This window comes from Camelus ferus, chromosome 14, assembly GCF_009834535.1.
Source record: "Camelus ferus isolate YT-003-E chromosome 14, BCGSAC_Cfer_1.0, whole genome shotgun sequence".
NCBI classification, from domain to species: Eukaryota; Metazoa; Chordata; class Mammalia; order Artiodactyla; family Camelidae; genus Camelus; species Camelus ferus.
This window is the reverse complement of record NC_045709.1, coordinates 9215214-9236619: the sequence shown is the minus strand read 5'-3', so window position 1 is coordinate 9236619 and position 21406 is coordinate 9215214. Positions and strand designations below refer to the sequence as shown.

General features: G+C 34.8%; 1 protein-coding gene across 3 annotated transcripts in view; it reads right to left on the bottom strand.

Annotated features, from left to right (window-relative positions):
* Positions 1-21406, bottom strand: part of FNDC3A (fibronectin type III domain containing 3A) — a 138576-nt gene that overhangs the window by 32405 nt on the left and 84765 nt on the right. For all 3 annotated transcript variants that reach the window (XM_032496165.1, XM_006184128.3, XM_006184129.2), the window contains 3 exons: positions 11428-11665; positions 6491-6760; positions 5283-5341 (listed from right to left, as the gene is read on the bottom strand). In XM_032496165.1, the coding sequence (XP_032352056.1) occupies positions 5283-5341; positions 6491-6760; positions 11428-11665 (567 nt within the window). The remainder of the gene's footprint in view (positions 1-5282; positions 5342-6490; positions 6761-11427; positions 11666-21406) is intronic.

The following is a 21406-nucleotide window of genomic DNA, read 5'->3' as shown; positions in this document are numbered from 1 at the left end:
GGTAGACATGTTATGTGCTGACATTTTAAAGATGCCCTCAATATATCGGTGCTATGGCACTATTTACAATGGCCAAGACATGGAAACAACCCAAATTAATGTCCGTTGACAGATGACTGAATAAAGAAGATGTGGTATATACATGCAATGGAATGCTAATTGGCCATAAAAAAGAATAAAATAATGCCATTTGCAGCAACATGGATGGATCTGGAGACTGTCATTCTAACTAAAGTAAGCCAGAAAGGGAAAGAAAAAATGCCATATGGTATCACTTGTATGTGGAATCTAAAAAAAAAGGGGATACAAACAAACTTATCTACAAAACAGAAATAGACTCACAGACATAGAGAACAAACCCACGGTTACCAGGGTTAAAGGGGGTTGGAAGGGATAAATTGGGAGTTTGAAAATTGCACCTCTTGGGGAGTGTGGAAATGTTAGCTACCTTGATTGTAGTAGTGGTTTCATGGGTGCATACATCTATCAAAATTCATCAAAGTGTACAACTCAAACGTGCAGTTTACTGTACAGGAACCATACCACGATAAAGGTGTTAAAAAATTAAAAAAATATATATGCTATGTAATAGTGGGAAAAAAAGTTGCAAAGCAGTATATATGCTATGATCTCAGCTGTGTTAAAGAAATTTAAAAATACATACAAATATCGGAAAATGTACTGTAAAAATGTACTAATTCTTACCTTTGAGGATTTTGTATGTATATGTAGTAGGATGCAGGGAGAATTGTGAGAGAAAAACAGGTTTTAATAGTGTTCTATAATATTTTGGATTACTTTTATAATAAAAGTCTAATTAAGAGAAAAAAAAAGTCTCGGGATTAGATTTAAACTAAAATTTGGTAACAAAGGTATCAGATTATACCTGGACATTAATGTAAAAGCATACTTTAAAATTACCTTCATTTAATGGCTATCTTAGTCAAAGATAACAAAACAAACAGAAACAAAATAAAATCACCAACCACTAGGATGAAGAGCACCCTATCTTGAATCTGTACACAAGCATAACTTTCTCTCCTTTTCACAGATCCTAAAGCTTGAATAAATTCAGAAGACTATTACTGTATTTAATCTGCTTCTATTGAGTCACAGGAAATGTAGTATTTACCATCATACTGTCTTTAAAAAATCTTAGTACAGCACTATGTTTCATTTATAGTGGACTTAAAAATGATTCCTTGTTTTAACCAGTGTCCTCTGGCTATTAACCTGTAACTGCAAGATTATGTTTAACGTTAACATATGTGTGTATGTATATATATGCATACCCTTTAGAGTTTCTTGATTTTATGGGAGGATCATAACTGTGTTAAACTGTGAAAATACGTAATTGAACAGTACCCTGAAGATAAGTCAGTCAGTAGCATTAACTGGTATCTACATTATAAAGCTTATTTTATTAGGCACTGTGGGTACTGACTACATCATCAGAAGTATAGGCGGTAGAGACAAGATTAAGTATGGAGGCACCAGACTTGTCGCTAATTTGCTTGATGATACTAAACTCTCAACCTTTTAGGTTCCAAGTTTCATCTATAAAATAGGTGAGATGATCTGTTTACCATAATTAATCAAATACAGTATTTTTAAAAGGCTTTTTAGAGGAATAAATCTAGATTTACAGAAAAGTGGGGAAGATAATATATACAGAGTTCTTGTATACTTTTTACCTGGCTTCTTCTAATGTTAACATCTTATATAACAATGTATTTCTTTGTCAAAATTAAGAAATTAACACTGGTAGAATATTGTTATTAAAAATTTAACTAAACTATACTTTTAATTATTAACTAAATAGACTTTTCCAGGATACCATGTTGAATTTACCAAGTATAGTTAAAAAAAATTAGGACACACTGTTAATTTCAACTTTTCTAGACAATCTGTTTTTACAGAAAACTCTTAGTCTCAACTCATTCTATAAAAAAGATATTTTGTTACTTGCAAATAAATGTTAAGGCACAAAAGAAGTGATTACACTGGGGATGCTATGGAAAACTTCATGACAAGTGAATTTTGAATAGAATTTTAACGATTTTGGGATGGGATGGGATATAATTTGGCAGAAAAGAAATGGGTAAGCTGTCGGAACATGTGTGAGTGTGTATTTTAAAAAGTTCCCTAGTAATTTCATGCTCATGAGAACAACAGATTAAGGGAGAAAGAGAGAGAGAGATAATGGACCATTAAAAGGATCATAGGAGAAAAAGGAAGTGATCAACAGTGTCAAATACTGCAGGGAGAAGGAGAATTAATGTAGTCTCAAAAATGCCTCAAAATGCTATTTTCTACACCATACAGAAAAATAAACTCAAAATGGCTTAAAGACAATATAAGACAAGACACGATAAACCTCCTAGAGAAAACACAGACAAAACACTCTCTGACATAAATCTTAACAGTGTTTTCCTAGGGCACTCTATCCAGGCAATAGAAATTAAAGCAAAAATTAATAAATGGGACCTAATTAAACTTATAAGTTTTTGCACAGCAAAGGAACCACAAGCAAAACAAAACAAAAACCTACAGCATGGGAGAAAATATTTGCAAATGATGTGACTCACAAAGGTTTAATTTCCAGAATACATAAACAGCTCATAAAATTTAATAACAGAAAAACAATCCAATTCAAAAATGGGCAGAAAATCTAAACAAGCAATTCTCCAATGAAGACATACAAATGGCCAACAGGCACATGAAAAATGCTCAATATCACTAATTAGGGGAGAAATGCAAATCAAAACTACGAGGTATCATCTCACACCAGTCAGAACAGCCATCATTAAAAAGTCCACAAACAATAAATGCTGAAGAGGGTGTGAAGAAAAGGGAACCCTCCTACACTGTTGGTGGGAATGTGATTTGGTGCAGCCATTAGAGAAAACAGTATGGAGATTCCTTAAAAAACTAAAAATAGATTTCTATCATATGATCGAGCAATCCCACTTCTGGGTATATATCCAGAAGGACCTTAATTCAAAAAGATACATGCACTCCAATGTTCACGCAACACTATATGCAATAGCCAAGACATGGAAACAACCTAAATGTCCATCGACAGATGACTGGATAAAGAAGTTGTGGTATATTTATACATTGGAATACTACTCAGCCATAAAAAATAAAATAATGCCATTTGTAGCAACATGGATGAATCTGGAGATCGTCATACTAAGTGAAGTAAGCCAGAAAGAGAAAGAAAAATACCATATGATATAACTCATATGTGGAATCTAAAAAAAGAGAAAAAGAGAGGACACTAATGAACTCATCTACAAAACAGAAACAGACTCACAGACATAACAATCTTATGGTTACCAGAGGAAGGGGGGTGGAAAGGGATAAATTTGGGAGTTTGAGATTACAGATGTTAGCCACATATATAAAAATAGATACAAAAACCAAGTTTCTTCTGTATAGCACAGGAAACTATATTCAATATCTTGTAATGACCTTTAATGGAAAAGAGTATGAAAATGAATACATGTATGTCTATGCATGACTGGAATATTGTGCTGTATACCAGAAACTGACACACTGTAACTGACTGTACTTCAATTTAAAAAATGCTATTTTCTGGTGCTGGTTTCAGATGGATTATAATGAGTTGTAAAGAAGCGGACTGCAATACAGCTACTGTGAAATTCCTGTGAATTCCTTTGACATTCCTGTCAAGTTTTATTTCCTCTGTTAGTATATATTCTTATAGCACTAAATCACTTTGTTCTGGTACTTCACAGACACAACTTTATATTTATTGCATTATGGTGACTCCTACACTCTGCAGGCAGGGGCCATGTATGTCCTTTGCTTTCTAGACTGTCTGCAGCTTCTACGCAGCATCTGACATTTTGTAAATGGTCAAATATTTATGGAATGATTAAGTGAATGAATTCATTTAATTTGGTGCCCTAACTGAACTAGAGCATGCAAAAACAACCATACACACAAAAATAATATAAAACCCTGACCTGTACTTCACAGTTCACAAGAAATTTAATAAAAAAGACATAGCTACCCAAACTGTAAAAACAAACTAAAACAAAACAAAGCAAAACAAAACCATCAGCATTACTTTGTTTTATGACACAGGGCTTATTCTTTTACTAAGTTATATCTTCCTCATAATATTGAGCAAGAAATTCTTTAAAAGAATTATTTCATGCTTTATGTGTCTGAAAAATTATACTTTTAATATTATAAGTAACTATTATAACAAGTAAATGCTACTAGCATTAGCTATTATGTCATTCAAGTATCATTTCTATTAAGGCTACCAAATTCCTTTTGTTCCAAATCTAGTGATACACGTTTGGATATACAGAGATCTTGGAAGGATACTGCCTGAATTTCAACCCCAGTTTCAACACTACTTAGAGAACCTACTTTTGCTTCAGTTTCCTCATCTGTAGGATAGGGAAAATAATATATAGAGAGGGTTGTTGTAGGAATTAAAGAAAATAATGCACATAGGTATTCAAAGCACTTTGAACAAAGTCTGACACTAGTAAACTTGTGTTAGCTATTACTGTGAAATAATTCTGTATATGTTCATATTAATTTACAAGCATATGCTCAATCTTAAGAGAAAACAAACTGGAATGAAAATAACTAGAGCATCCAAATCTATTATTTAGGGTTATCAGAAAAAGTAGGACCATGGGATATTAATGGGCTTAAAAAAATTCAGTTTATATGAGCACTTTACTTAATATTAATCCTTTGTCTTACCTGATGTAAATACTTTTCTTATTAGAATGACAGCCTTTATTTAGGCTATTTTAAAAATACACAAAAAATTTTATGTGCCAGTTTTGTTGTCATACCTTTTTCTGGTTTTCTGATTTCTTCTATTATATCTACACTTACAAAAGGACTGGGGAATATTAACTTTCTTCTATGGTTTGATTTTGACTCTTTTTGCATTTGTAGTTAACTGGACATACTTTATATGGAAATAATAAAAATGGGTTTTGAAAAAACTGGTAATCAGTCATGCCTCTTTATTTGATCTTTACTTGGTCCAATGATTTTCAATGTCATTTAGAATATATTAAAACCTTGTTTTAAAAACGAACTCTTGGCTGAGCATTCTGCTTCAGTAATTAACCTATTTCTCCTTATGTCAGATATGTATCGATCCATTACTAATCTCATGTTCCTTACATATAGTTAAGTTTTAAGTAAGGCCTGAATATACCGAAATCCTATATGAATATATTAAATATAAATGTCAAGAAAATACATGAGCTACTTACCACCGGTTTGACAATGTTGGAAAGAAGTGCTTCAAAGGCTTTAGTTTCTTCATCTTTTTCTTACAAAAAAAAAAAAAAAAAAAAAAAAAAAAGGACTTAAATGCAGTCATTCTGCTCCCTTCACAATATGTTGTCTAAAACAAATACCAATAGGGTTCATATTTGAGATTTTTATTGTCTAGCTTTACTCCTTAGTTCATATTCAGCAGTTTGTGCCTCTTTAGAGTTCTTCTGCCTCAGTTTGTTTCCATTTTAGCCATGATTACTAATTATAATACCACTATATATATCTGAACTAGTCAGTAAGTTTTTCTTATAGAAAGTGTTATTTTTTATTCATAGTTGTCAAAAATACTCTCTATGGAAAGTTCTTATTTGCCAATCTCATACCTCTTAAAATGACAAGTTAACTGAGTATTTGTGTCATGACATGCCTTTAAATGTGGTTCCCAAAATAGGAATATAATTGACTTGACCATAACTTATAGCTACCACTGATGTATCTGAAACTTTAGCTTAACTCTTCTGAAACATTAGTGCTGGAAAGAATGATCAGGAGGTCTCAAAAACATGGGAGAATATTTTTATAAACGTTAATATACAAGCCATGAGGTTGTTAAAGCATTACATTTGTTGACGGGGAATGGAAATTTTAAAAAGTAGTGCTCAGAGTTCATATGTGGAAGTCACAAGTTAGCGGAGGATTCCAAGGGAAACATGGGGATTTTAAGAGAAGAGAACTTTTGAACAAAGGAATGGGCAATACTGTATCCTAACTATAGAGTATATAAATAGACTGGTGAATGACATTAACTAGTTACTATCAGGGACTTGCATATAATGAAACTGGGAGAAATAAAGAGTTTTGATAAAAATCGACATAGCCTTATTCAGGTCCAGAAAGAGAAGAAAAGGAATCTGGAGGAACTTTAATTTTAAGCTCTCCTATCTGGTAGAAATTTCTCTTTGTTAGTAAAATTTATGATATAGGTGAAATTATTAATTGAGCTTTCCTAAAATGTAAAAAGAAGTACCCTAGTAAATAGTTAGGTTCTCAAACTTTGCCCTCACATTTAGAAAGTGTTAGGCTATTAATCAATAGTTTAAACGAAGCATGATGAAATGACTGAAAGGTTAGAATATACTTTTCATAGGTTAAATAATGATGAAAAGCACTAATTATAACATATTTTATTTTAAATAGTTACCTTCTATTTCTGTATCAATTTGTGCACCACCTTTCCCTTTTCCTGACTTGTTCTTCACTGATCCTGTGTTTCCACCGCTAGCATTCTGCCCTTTTATAAGTCCATTATGTTCATTTATGGGAGAAGGGCATTTCTGAGGTGATGATGGTGGACTGCTCACTTTATCTTTCTGTGTTCCTTGGCGATCCTTTAATTTTTTCTGCAAACGTTCATATGTTTTACTAGATCTTTCATCTCTAAAGTTGGACCTTCCATGTGTAGAGTGAGCATCTAAGAAGAAATCAGAAAAAATATTTTAAAAGGTTACTTTCTCCAAACACGTTTATGGCATGAGAAACGAATACGAAATAAATCTATCATTATATTATATAAAACTTATTATAAAATATTTCAAAACATAACTGCACAACAAAGCAAAATTTCTGTGTCTCTACCAACTGAGGGAACTAAACTTTGTAACTTGATTATAATTATAATCTTACAGACATTTCTTTCCTTCATTTTTCATCAACTATTAATCTTCATAGAAACAGCTTGGTGTGGTATACTAAGACTATCACAGGTCGGTGATAAGATCTGAACTAAGCTGTGCACAGTTCTTCTTTCACTTTTTTGTAGCCATCACTTTTAGCATCTCTTTCAACTTCAAACATATAAAAAAGATAAAAAGAAAAATCACCACCTGCCTAAATTCCCTCATGTGACTTAAAAAAGCAAATCATCACTAAACTTACAGGGTTTTAAGTTAGCAAAAAGAAGTGAGTGTGATTACTTACTACTGACAGAATTTAGGTACAAAGTATTACATCTTCAGATATTGTAAACTCAAGGCTGTGACTTAGAAGAATGTATTTGTTCTAATAAAAAGTCATACAGCAATATAATAAAATCAATACATTCGTAAATACTGTTACTCCAATTGTCCTCAGTTTTTCCTTTTAAATTTAAAATCTGTAGTGAGGAAAATATTTCTAAAAAGAAGCCTCAAATATCTCAATAAAAAAGTCTTATTTTACTAGTGATTTAAGAAAATTAATATTCTTAACATGTATAATAATATTAAAATATAAACATAGGAATTTGGATATATACAAATAAAAGAGTAAGTTTAGAGCCTTACCTAACATTATATATAAATATTAACTCAAAATGATTCAAAGACTTAAATGTAGAAGCTAAAACTATAACACTTAAAGAAGGAAACAGGTACAAATCTGCGTGACTTTGGATTAGATAAGTTTCTTAGATATTATACCAATAGTAAGAGGAATCAAAGAAAAAGTCAGGTAGACTTCATCAAAATTAAAAACCTTTCTGCATCAAAGGATATCATTAAGAAGGTAACAAGACAATATGAAAGAAAATATCTGCAAATCATTTATCTGATAAAGGGCTTGTATCCAGAATATAAAAACTCTTTACAACTTAACAATAAAAAGACAACCCAATTAAAAACAGGTAAAGGATTTAAATAGACATCTTTATAAAGAAGATTTAAAAACTGCCAATAAGCAAATGAAAAGATGCTTAACACCAGTAGTTATCAGGGACAATTAAATCAAAACCATAATGAGATAACACTTCACACTCACTGGGATGGCTAGAATCAAAAGACAGACAGTAACAAGTTTTGGCAAGGATAGGGGAGAAATCAGAAGCCTCATACATTGTTGGTGGGGATGTAAAATAGTGCATTCACTATGGAAAACAATTTTGCAGTTCCTCAAAAAGTTAAACACAGAATTACCATGTAAGCTGGCAATTCCACTCTTAGGTATATATCCAGGAGACATGAAACCATACATCTACACAAAAACTTGTACACAAATGTCACAGCACCATTATTCAGAATAGACAAAAAGGAGAAACAACCCAAATATCTATCAACTAATTAATGGATAAGCAAAATTACAGCCACATAATAGAATATTTTTCAGCCATAAAAAGGAATGGAATACTGATCATGTTACAAGCTTGAACTAAACCTTGAAAATAATAAGCTAAGTGAAAAATGCTAAATACAAAAGGCCATATAATGTATGAATGCTTACATGAAATGTCTAGAATAGACTAATCCACAGAGGTAGAAAGTAGACTAGGAAATGGGTAAAAAGAGGGAATTAGGACTGACTCTTAATAGACACAGTTTCTTTTTTGGGATGACAGAAACATTCTGGAATTAGATAGCCATAGTGAAAATGGTACTTAGTGAATATACTAAAAACCACTGAATTGTACACTTTAAAATGGTGAATTCTGTTACATGAATTATTGCAATAAAAAAAGAAAAAACATAGGAAATGTAATTAGTGCATACTTTTAAAATGTGGTTGTCCAAATGTTTTAGTATTTCATTTATTACTCAAATATAATGATAAACTAATCATGCAGGGGAAATAAAAATATGTTGTAGTAAAACAGAGCAGGAAATTATCAAACAGATCTCAAAGGGTTAAAATTCTCAGCAATGAACTAGCTGTGTCCCTACAGAAATTACTTATTTAACATTCCTGAGCTTCAGTTTCTTCATCTCTATTTTGCAGGTTTTTATTAAGTGAGGTAATACATGTATGAGCACAGTGTGTAGCAAAGTTCAGGCTTAATAACTGTAGTAGTTGAAGTAAAATGCTGGATTAGGTCCCACTATGGGAAGCCATACAAAATATGCATGGAAAAGGGGTCATGGAGACAGCTACTGGTTATAAACTATTGTAAGTCATTAGGATTCAGTGGTAAATTCCTTGGCTTATAACCTCAAATACAATATGACTCTTGTCTTCCATCGTTGGGTAGCTGGTTTTTAGATTTATGCTCTTTGTACATTTGTATGCTTCACTTTCCTTCTCATCACTGTGAATCATACTCACATATTCTAATGCATATCCCTTTTGAATTAATAAAGGATTTTAACAATGAAAAATAGTTGTAATTGTACTATTTAGCTTTTCCTTATATTTTTTAAAACTATGTTTGAGAAAATTAAGTCATACTTAGGAATAAAAAAATGGAAGAGACTAATTTATAATATAAATGCTTGCTACTCAAAAGTATGCTCATTGGACCATGGCATGAGCCTTACCTGGAAATTTGTTAGAAATGCAGAAAACCAAACCACATTTAGACCTGCAGAACTGATAAGCTTTACCTGGGTAATAGAAATAAGCTTGGAAAAAATTATAATGTATGAGATAATATATATATCTACTACTTACAGGTTGTACTGAATAATTTAAATTCTGTATTGAGAGTTATTTTTTCTACAAATTTACTAAGCATAGATGATAGGTATTGATTAAGTGCAAGAAAAACAGTGATGAATAAAACAGATTCAGTTCTTAGGGGGTTTACAGTCAAATAAAGGAGAAAGACATACAAATAAACAACAAAAAAATCCAATTGTGTTAAGTTCTATGAAAGAAACAGGTTTCAGTGCTAGAGACTGATAAGGAAAGGTTACAGAAGGTCTCTCCGAAACCTAACGGGGAAAAAAAGGCCTTCCATTCCACAGGAAAAGGGGAAGAGCATTTCTAGCAGAGAGAACATCATTTGTAGAGGCACTGAAGCAAGGAAGAGCTTGGAGGGTCTGAAAAACTGAACGTGGGGGCGCGTGTGTGGAAACAACTGAGACAAGGCAGTCTGAGGCCACAGGGCAGGATCTTGTTGAGGGCAGTCAGTTTTGGCCCCCAGGAATCATTGGGCAATATCCAGAGATATTTTTAATTGTTGAACTGAGTGGGGGTGAGGGGAAAGGCTGAAGTTGTGTGCTACCGGCATCTAGCGGTAGATGGCAGGGATCCTTCTCAACATCCTATAATGTAGAGTTCTGTCCTCCACAACAGACTTGCCCTTCCTCAAATATCAAGAGTGCTGAGGTTGAGAAATCCTGGTCTAGGGGAAAGGTTTACGATTTCATTCTAAACGCAATGGAAAGTCACTGAAATCTATTAAATAGGAGAATGGTCTGATTTATATTTTAAAATAATTACTCTGGCTGAGCCTGGATGGTTGGGGGCAAGAATGACAGCAGAAAACTAACTGGAAGGCTGCTGTTGCAGTTGCTCTGACAAGAGGTGATGGTGGACTAGATGTAAGTAGCACTGGGAAAAAAGTAAATAAATCTGGGAAACTTCTGTAAATAGATACCAATTGATGTGGGGGTTGAAAGAGGAGGAATCAAGTTTGGCCATCTAGTTTTCACTTGCCAAATTGAGTGGACAGTGGTACCACCTTTCAAGATGAAGATGACAGAGAAAAACAGGTTCCATAATTGAGATTTGTTTTCAAATGCTGTAACTGAGATGCATGAGACACTTAAGTGAAGTCATCAAGACAGCAGTTAGAAATGAAAGTCTGGGGCTCAGGAGACGTTTGACTGAAGATACAAATTTGAGAATATTGAAGGTATTTAAAGCAATAGGAAAAATAAGAGTGAGAGTGAGTGAGTGAGTGAGTGAGTGAGTGAGTGTGTGTGTGTGTGTGTGTGTGTGTGTGTGTGTGCGCGTGCGCGCAGTTAGCTATATCAGCTTCCTGAGGGCAGAGGTTATGTCTTATTCTGTTTTTCTCGATCTCTTACGGAACCTAACAACTTTGTAAGTGGCACCAGACCCTTCACGATTTAACAGTAGCATGATTGTTCCAGGATAAAAAATTTCCTCAGAGCCTAGAGAGCAGCAGGACAGAGGAGAAGACCTCTTGTTTGAATGTGTCCCCACTAAATATTGCTGCATGATTACGTGTCCTATTTGATATTCTGTTTACTCATCTGCCTTGAAGGGTGATCATGAGGATGAAAACTTTAACATAGTGTTTGAGTTAACAGAAAATGATTGTGATATTGTTACCATTTTTTTGTTTCTTTTATATACTATAACAGCCTCTATTATACCAAGCAAAGAATAGTCAACTCCATGAAACAGGAATGTTTTTAGATGTCTTACCTACATCTCCATATACTTGTGAAGACGGATACTGTGGCATATACTGTGTTGCCATGTCTCCAGCTCCAGCTACTGGTGAGTACATATGGCGTGGCGGAGGGGGCATCATGGTTGGGACAGGAATAAAACCAGGCAGAGGAGGATGTGGAGAACGGTGGATGACGGTGTGACCACCAGGATGAAACTCTGGTGCCTGAGGAACCACAACAACTCTTCGAACACCATTGTCTTCAATGACCTACAAAATGAACAACAGATTAAAAGTTTCTTTCATAGGATGTAAGCATTTTTTCTGAAATATGTTGAGTAAGAATTTTTACACCAATATAAGTTAATTAAGAAATTTTAAAGAATCAACAAGAAAAGATTTTATTAAATACATTGCATACATATGAGTCAGCACTGACCGACATGAAATAGTTTTTGTTATACAATGGAATATAAATCTTAAAATGCTGATGAGACTAGCTAAATAATAATATAAACAATGAGTATGATATTTGATATTTATCTTAGGTGTTACATGCATTTAGCAATACAGTAAAAATGAACAGAGTCTCAAAGGAACTTTTGGTTTGAACATAATAGGAACAGGAATTACCTTTTCCAGATTACGGTGGGTGGGGTGGGAGAAACAAGATGTGGAAACAACAGAAACCGTGAAATAGAAATGGGGGGAAAAACCTAGATCCAGACTCCTAAGATCAATCATATATTGAATTTATGTATAAAACTCTTAGGATCATGACCAGGACAATTTTAATATTGAAGATCATTTCAAGAGAGGCAAACACCTAATATACTAACTCTCAGGCAAGAAGAATATCTGTGGCTCTGAGCTTTAGAAATTACACACTTTTAAACAGGGGTCACACTGTGGAAAAGGATTTTTTTAAATGACAGATTTATTCCCTTTGAACCTCACTGGAACAACAAGGACAACAACAAGGTCTAGAAAGATACAGAATTTTATCTTAAAATTAGAACTCCTTCTACTAAAATAGGGCCCTTAACCTTGTAGACTCAAATGCTTACTACTGAGGTGTAGTAGCAAATGTATTAGCAAATGGCTAATAATGCCTTTCCTATGGAAATAGAAAATGGTCAAAGTGTAAAGTGCTAACTTAAAGGCAGATCCCGGTATTTTTCAGGCAGGACACATCTACCATGCTTAAAAGAATAGTAAATTTTGTATATAAACATATATGCTTGGTAGGAATGTTAGAAAACACACTTATCTGGGTACAGATAAGCATAAATTACAAATAAATTACTGCTTTAGAAGGAATATGGTTGCTATTAAATAGCCTATTAAACTAACCTTACCTGCTGGAGTGTGAGATGACTTGTCTGTAATATGGGACCAGAAGAGCAAATGAATCACTGTTTGTATACACTAGCTCTACAACTACAATGCCTTGCTTCTAGCAAAATGGATGCCTCATATGCCACCTCTCTTCCTATGTAACTCAGTTCTGGATTCAGGCCTCAGACAAGTGCATATATGATTTAGTAGAAACTAAATCATATCTGGAACCCTAGCTGAAGGTAATCTGAAAACTGTTTACAGCCTCTAATCTATAGGAAGGGACATTAGAAGGAGTTTGGAATGGATTTTGAGTAAGCCAAACCAGTGTCTGTCATAATATGCTACTTTCACCTTTATCAACTCTCTAACTCACAAATCTTAAATGATTCCCCCGCATTTCTGATTGGCTTGTGTAGTCCATACTCTCCAACCTAGCATCCCATCTGGTTCCAACCTATCTACAGCTGTATCTCTTCTACACCGAATCCTGAACCTTTAACTCCATCTAGCCTTTGTATACTAAAAAACCTATCTTCATACTTATCTATACATTTCTTTATCTTGTACTTTTGTTTGTGCCATCGAATTTCCTCTTCATTTTGCTTCCCCTTAATTTACAGCCATGCAAATCCCATCTATCCTTCCAAATCTAGCTCTAACCTCCTCCATTCATTTAAAAAAAATTGTTTTTGAATAAAACAGAGACATTGGTAATTTAGAAAAGAAAAAGGAGTATGTGTTTGTGCGGGCACAAATACTAGTAGGGGCAAACATTATTTAGCATGTTGCACAGTGATAAACACTACGGAAAGCTGTAGGTAAGGCATACTATGTTTGGGGCACAGGTTGTAATATAAAACAGAATTATCAGGATAGGCCTTACTGGCAAAATCAAATTTGAGCAGAGACTTGAAAGAACTGAAGGAGTCAGCCATGCAAAAACCTGGAAGAGTGTTCTGGGTAGAGGGAACAGTTAGAACAAAACCTCTAAGATAGAAGTGGCTAGAAGGAAGCTGGTGTGACTGGATTAGCATAACGGAGGAGGAAGGACAGAAGCAGATGAGATCAAAGAGGTACAAAATGGTAGAGGAGGTGGCCAGGTCAGGCAGGGCTATATAGGCAATTAAGGACTTGCATTTACTCAGTGAAATGGGGAACTATCACAGTGTTTTGGGCAGAAGAGTGATATAAACCAGTGGTTCTCATCTAGGGGTGATTTTGCCCCCTAGGGGACATTTGACAGTATCTGGAGTCATTTTTGTTTGTCATACCTGGAGCAGAAGGTACCACTAGCATCTAGTGAGTAGAGGTCAGGGATGCTGCTAAATACCCTACAACACAGAGGACAAACCCCCATAACAAAAAATTATTGAGCCTAAAATCTCCATAGTGCTGAGACTGAGAAATCCTGACATACCCTCACGTTTTAATAGGATTACTCTGGCTGCTGAGATGTGAAGAGACTGCAGGGCAAGGGCAAAAATGGGGAAACTGTTCAGGAAGTTACTGTAGAAATCTAGGCAAGAGATTAAGAGATGGTGGTGGCTTGGACCACAGTGGCAGCAGTGGAGGTGGTGAGAAGTGGTCCACATTCGGGCAGAAACAATAACATTAGCTGATGATTCTATCAGGAGAAGTGTGAAGAAGATGTTTGGAAAGATGGTATTTCATTAACGGTGATAGGGAAAGCTGTAGGTTAGAAGAAATTATTTTTGGAGGGGGGACATTTGGAGTTTTAGGTTTTGCACATGTGAGTTTGGTAATTTGTACATGTGAGTTTGGTAAGTCTATACAAGACATCTAGGTGGAAATGTTGAGTATGCAGTTAGATATAGTAGTCCATGGTTCCCAAAACACTGGGAAAGGACAACCAAATGAGGGCAGGAAGAAAACTGAGAGTGTGGAGTCTAGAAGTTTGGTTAAGTGTATCAGGAGGATCAACTTTGTCAAATGTTGCTGACAGGCTAAATAAGATGAAGACTAAGGACTGATCACTGGATATAGCAGTGTGGAAGTCACTGGGATCCCAATGATAGCAGTTTTACTGTAATCACAGGGGCAAAGCCTGACTGAACTGGATTTAAGGAAGAAAGTGAGGAGGAGAATTAGAGCTAATAGTACAATTCTGGAAAGTTTTCCTGCAGAGAAGAATACAGGAATAGGGTGGTGGCTGATTAATAGTGGAGTCAAGAAACTTTAGAAGTTTGTTGTTTTTACTGAGAGCAATTACAACATGCTGATACACTAAATGAGCATGATCCATCAGAGGGTGAGAAACTGATGACGTAGGAGAGAGAGAGAGAAGAAAAATGCTAAGAGTGATGACTTTAAGCGGCAAAAGGGAACGAAATCCAGGACTCCAGTAGGGGCACAGGATCTAGACAGGAGCAGGAAGGTTTAATCTAGCTGAAAAAAGTATGGGTTGATGGGATGAGAAGGTACAGTATGTAACTCCAGATGCTGGTAGAGATGTGGGGCTAGGAGTCTCAGGAAGGTTTCATTTGACTGCTCTCTGTGAACATTTTCCCAGGCACCACAAACTCACTGATTTCTCCCTCTTATCGATTCTACTGCATTATTCTCTATTACTTGTTTGATATCCATAACACTGTAGTATTTGTTAATTTTCCAGATGCATGTCTTCCTCTATAACTTAATCGAAAGTTTCTCAAGGGACATGTATTAACTATTTAATCCTCAGAAACAATGCTACAAATAGGTAGTATTATTATCTCCATTTTTAGATGGGGAAACTGAGGTGTAGAGACGTTAAATAACTTGCTAAGGTCACACAGGTAGTACGTGGAGGAGCTAGTACTTGAACTCAGGTTATCTGGCTTCAATTCTATGTTCTTACTCACTTTGTGGCACAGAATCCACAAATACCTGCCTTCTAGTGCCTTGTAAAGTTTCACAAGCACAAGTGAGATCTCACTGATTAAAAAAGAAATGGCTAAATTACATATGAAATTAAAACCACTATTCTCCTGAAAACGAACATTTCAAATATAAAGATAAGCTGAGGGAAGGGACATTGGGAAGTTATTTTTTAATAGGTTGTGAGAATGAATAAAATTAAGTCAGGAGGCCCTGCAGGGGCAGCTCTCACACACTGCCACTTGCTGCCCCTTGCTGCCCCTTGCAGACACTAGCAGGAAGAAGCATACCAAGCATTCCCCACCAGGAGAAGCTTACTCTACATACCCCAGCAGGAGGCAGGAAGACTTTTCTCCTTGCCCAGCAACTGCCCAACCAAGTGAGAAGCCACCACAACTAGCCTAATGAGAAGTAGCCACAACCCTGAACTCTCTTTCCAATGGACTTTGCTCATAAATCACCAGTTCCCAACTCCCCCCTTTTCTCTATAAAAGAATGGTCCTCTTCTTTGAGTTTGGCATTAGCCTGTGGTTTGTAACAGTTAGCATGCTCTGAACTGCAATTCCTCTGCTATTCCTGAATACTCTCATTTTGCTGGTAAAATAACTGTGTATTTTATTTTTAAGGCTGCCAAGGTACAGAGTTTCAGTTTTGCAAGATGAAAAGAGTTCTGCAGATGTATAGTAGTGCAACAGTGTGAACGTACTTAATGTCACTTAACTGTACATTTAAAACAGTTGTGATGGTAAATTTTTAATGTGTATTTTACCACAATTAAAAAAAAAAGCTAAAATGCAGAGATTAAAAATAAAAAAATTAATCAGACCAGGACCAAGCGAGTGTGGAGAACTGCACCACTTTAAGTAACCATCTGATCAGCCAGTGACTTCAGAGTAAGGCCAGAGACCTCAAAACTATCTGAGTCTCTAGCCTCTGAGAAACAGCCAAGACATTGACTTTTACACAGACAGGGTACGCCGATGGTGATGATTAAAATAAAATCAACAAGTTGTGAAAAGAAAAGAAAAAAGGTAAAATATAATCCCAATTAGTCTATGTTAATAAAAATAAAAGACAATGAGATAAAATAAAATAGATCTATCAGCATAGTCTGACTACCTAACCACATATGCCACACAATTTCTAATTAGCCAAATTCCTGTTTTCTTTTCTTTATGGAACACAGACATAATTGAGAGAGGCTACAGAGAAAGGAGGCTGTGTTTACTGTTTGACATTTTATACTGTGCACCAGAATATACATTCTATGACAAATCTGTTCTGTATGTTTTTTCTCCCCAGTATCTGGTACTGTACACGTAGCAAATTACAGATGCTCAAAAAATATTTATTTAATGAAAGCTATGACCAGAGATAAATTCTATTAGTTCTACTTGAATGCCATATTTCCTTCCCTGCTCTTAACAACACTGAACTACTAGGGTTTTGTGCCTTCTTTAATTCCTACAACCTTTTACTTTTAGCAACATACTTCTATTGTCTCACCTGCAACCACTCCAACTTTAAGCTATTGAACAATACTATAGATATTTCTGGCCATTCATCCAACAGATTTTCATTTTATATATCTAATCGTACACACATCTTCAGTAAGTGACTACATTTCTCTCCAGCTCTTACTGTGATGCTTCATCCTCATCTAAACCTCTAAGTCCCCCTATCTCCCAGTCTGTTACACTGCTGCATGTGTTTCTGGCTGTTCTCTCCAGAAAAGACAGAGAAGATTGAGATCAGCCTGGTTTGTACACTCTATAAAACTTACTGACCTCACTGCTGTGTGCTGACATAAAGGCACAGTCAAATACCAAGCCAAACTCGAAGGAGTAATCTGAAACTTTTCATAAAGTTGATATAGGCTCTTCCCCCACATTATGATATCTGCAATCCCCTCCATTAGGTACCCTCTCATTACAGTAACAACCCACATTCCATAGAAAACAGGGGAGCCATTACAAGAAAGGCAGGAGGAGAGAACTTTTTATTATCTTTCAGGAGTCCCATTCAGGTAATCTGTATTTTCTTGGTAATTCATTATCACTAAAATATCAACTATTATTCTGTGCTGCAATGCCCTTAGGGACTGTAAGTTATTATCATTTGCTAGGAAATTAAGTTCTTTCTACCCTTGTCACCTTTTGTTTTCTGTGTCATCATTTGCTTTGTGTTTGAGTTTTACAATTTCTGTTTGATTCTCCATTTGACATCTCAGTTCAGCTGGCATATATTTCTGCTTCTATGCAGTATGTCAATCTCTCACAAATCTCCCTCTTACTTGTTAAACTGCAATAATAAAGTTCATTAAGGTTATGTCTAAGATTATGTTTGCAATTTTGTAATTAAAAAAAAGGCTAAAGGGAAATATACTAAATGTTTACAGAGAGTATCTCTGGGTTATAAGATTCAATGTAATTTTTTCCCTACCCTTTTACATATTTTCCAAGTTTTCTACATAATAATGATTAGAAAAATTATTTAAAATATACTGTATTTGTTCTTTATCACATATGTCTCATCAGATTGTTAGCAAAATTAATATTCCTTTATATTTAAGTTTCTTGTGAACAATTTCATTTTGCTTTATGCATATCACTTTAATTAGCTTTAGGTTTCCTTATCATATAGGACAGTATCTTATAAAGTTTCATGGTTAGTAAAAATTATTTTTTAAATGATCATCCATTTTTCTGATCCAACAATAAAAGTTATGCTTGTAACTAAAAAATCTTATGTCTGTAACTAAAAAGTCTGACTAGTCTCATTATTGCTGAGTAAAATGCTTAAAGTATCAGGGCAATAAGGTATAAATACTATAAAGTAAACAATACTGCAGAACTCTTGAATAAAAATGCTAAGGAAGTACAATTGGTGATTTTAATGCCAAGTTTGGGCTTTGCAAATTGCAAAGGAGAATCAATTACTCCCAAAGTTACCCAATGTATGATACCCTGACGGTTATTCTCAAAAATGAAGTTAGAATATATGTATGTGTTAATGATGAGTTCACATTTGAAGTGCTTCTTCATGGGGACATGTCATTAGTACAAACATAAAAAATTTAAAGGTTGATTTATCCTAGGTAAATCATGATTTCTTCATGTTTCTACTAATAAGTACTTTTGTTAAATCTCGATTTTCATCTTAAATAAAGATCTATTTATCTTTTGGATCTTTCATTTTTCGGCCTCAATATTCTCTTAGGTAGTAGTGTTATTATTTCCTCTGTGGTAGAATTAAACAGACCCAATACTGGATTTTAATTTTTGCAGTCCTTCCTTGCCTGACCAAACTTTTTAGGATGCATACATTTGCTGAATCCTATTAGTATGTACTGAACTACATGATCATACAGCAAAAACATTACTTGACCCTCTTTGGATCACTGGCCTTCAACAACAGATATACATAAGGCAGGGATGGAGGTGATTAATTCTGTTGCCATGAAGGGAGATCAGTGTACAAAAGTCTAAAAGGAGACTGCAGATAACAGCTATTCATATGGATTTAAAGTGTGTGTGCTACTTGGTGCCTGCTGAGCCAAACATAACTTGCACTTTATTACAGCCATCTTTGTGTCTTAACATTTGGTTCAACCCCTAGCTTCTATATTTGCTAATATAATTATGCTTGGTTATGTGTCCAGTTCTGGACAATTATCAAGCTCTTAGCTGTGTCTAGAACTTGGCTTTTAATAAGTATTTTCCAACATCAGAAATCGTGTGTGTAAGGCAATGGGGGATGTATTTCAAAAGTGATGTCAAAATGTTAGACAGAATCCATTATTACATTTGGGTACTTGAATTATTTCAATAATGATAAGACTAGATTTTAATCTTTGGATTACCTCTGTGTACTTAAAACTGATACATTTCCTAGACATAACCTTAGATTAAGGCTGATTAATAGTTAATAATTAGCCTCACATAATCCTTCCAGTACGATTATTGTTATAGTTACTTGACAAATATTTATGAAACACCTACTATAATTGAGTTACCATGGAACAAAAATAAATAATTAAAATATCTCCATACTATGCTCAAGGAACTTAAAATTTCATATAAGAAAGAATATATATACACACAATTATAATAACCACTATCAGCACAAATAACTTGACCTAGGTTCTCAAGGAAGGAGAGAATTTCAAAAGGCAGAAATGAGGGAAGGAATAACATTCTCCACGTAACAGTGTTAACAAAACCACAGAGAAAGAAAAACATCAAGTGAGCACATGAGTAGTCACGTTTGGCTGCAAAAATGGAATGTGATTAGATGTATCAAGAAAAGGGTACAAAGACAAACTAGAACAGAACTATGTAAGGCCTTATATGTCAAGAAACCTAGACTTCATTGAGTGGACAAGCCAATTAAGGGCTCTTTATGAGCACAGAAGTGAAAAGATCAAAGAAATAATACAGGAAGATTATTTTAGTGGCTCTTGGCCTAAAGATACAGAACCTCAACTTGGATGATTATTTGATTGATTTACTAATATTTATTGAGCCCATACTATAGGATAGGCACTATACTCAGTACTGAGGAAATAAAGATGCATAAGAATCCTATATGATCTAGTCCCATTACCTCTCTGACCTCTTTACTTATTACTATTCTGCCTTGAGGCCTCGACGGTCATCTTGTTGTTCCCAAGCATGTTCTATCGTCTTAGGCCTTTTGCATTGGCTATTCCTGTTTTCAGAATCTTCTTTGCCCAAATAAATGAATGGCTAACTGTCCTTCAAGACTTGGTGCAAATGTTACCTTTCCAATGAAGCCTAGTCTGACCACCCTATTTTAAAATGTAACCAGCTCTATTTTCTTTCTTTATTCCCCATATCACTTACCACTTAATACATTATATAATTTAACAACTTATTATGCTTATTGTTTGGTTTTCCCCTCAAGAATGTAAACCACAGAAGTACAGAGGTCTTTGCCTCTTTTTATTCAAACACCTAGAAGAGTGTCTGACATATATGAACTCAGTATGTATCTGTTGAACACTGCTGAGTATAGGAACTGTAAGAATTCACAATCTTCTCAGGAAGGAGGATTTATTACCGAAACAGTGTGATAAATTCATTAAAAGAGGGATATACATAATGTGCCATGAGAACCCAAGGAGAGACACCTGAAAAGGTTCAAGAAAAGCTAATTCTAGAAGGTCATGATTTAGTGAAATAAGGAGAGAAATTTGCCATAAGAATAAAAATAAAAGGTACTGTTAGCTGAGAAAATAGTAGGACACCCTATAATTGCACTGAAAGATTTTGTCTTAATCATCTTTATGTCACTAGAACCCAATACAGAGCTTGGCACATGGTGCCATTCAACACGTTTGTTAAATTGAGCTACGCTAAAGAGAAAAGATCAAGTATAGTTTTTTTGTAAATGGAAAAAGGACCGACAAGGAGCAACCAGAGAAGCAGAAAGAATCAGACCAGCATTACTTCAAGGAATAGTGTCAAATGTTTAGAGGTCAAAGAGGATCAGGCTGGAAAAAAAGGCCTTTGGTTTGGTATATACCAGGGAGCAGATTTTTTAGTAGGGTGAAAAATGCAGAATACAGGCTAAGGAGTCAATGTGCTAAACAAAAGTAGAAGTGGTGAGCAGATTATTCTTCTGAAAAGTTTACAAAGTGCTTTCAAACATGTTATCATCTTATCTTTCAGTGAAGACACTGAGGCTCAAACAAGTTGATCTGTCCAAGGCCATGTAGCCAGCAATGGTCTTAAACATGATATGGATTCAGCTTTTCTGACTCTAATTCTC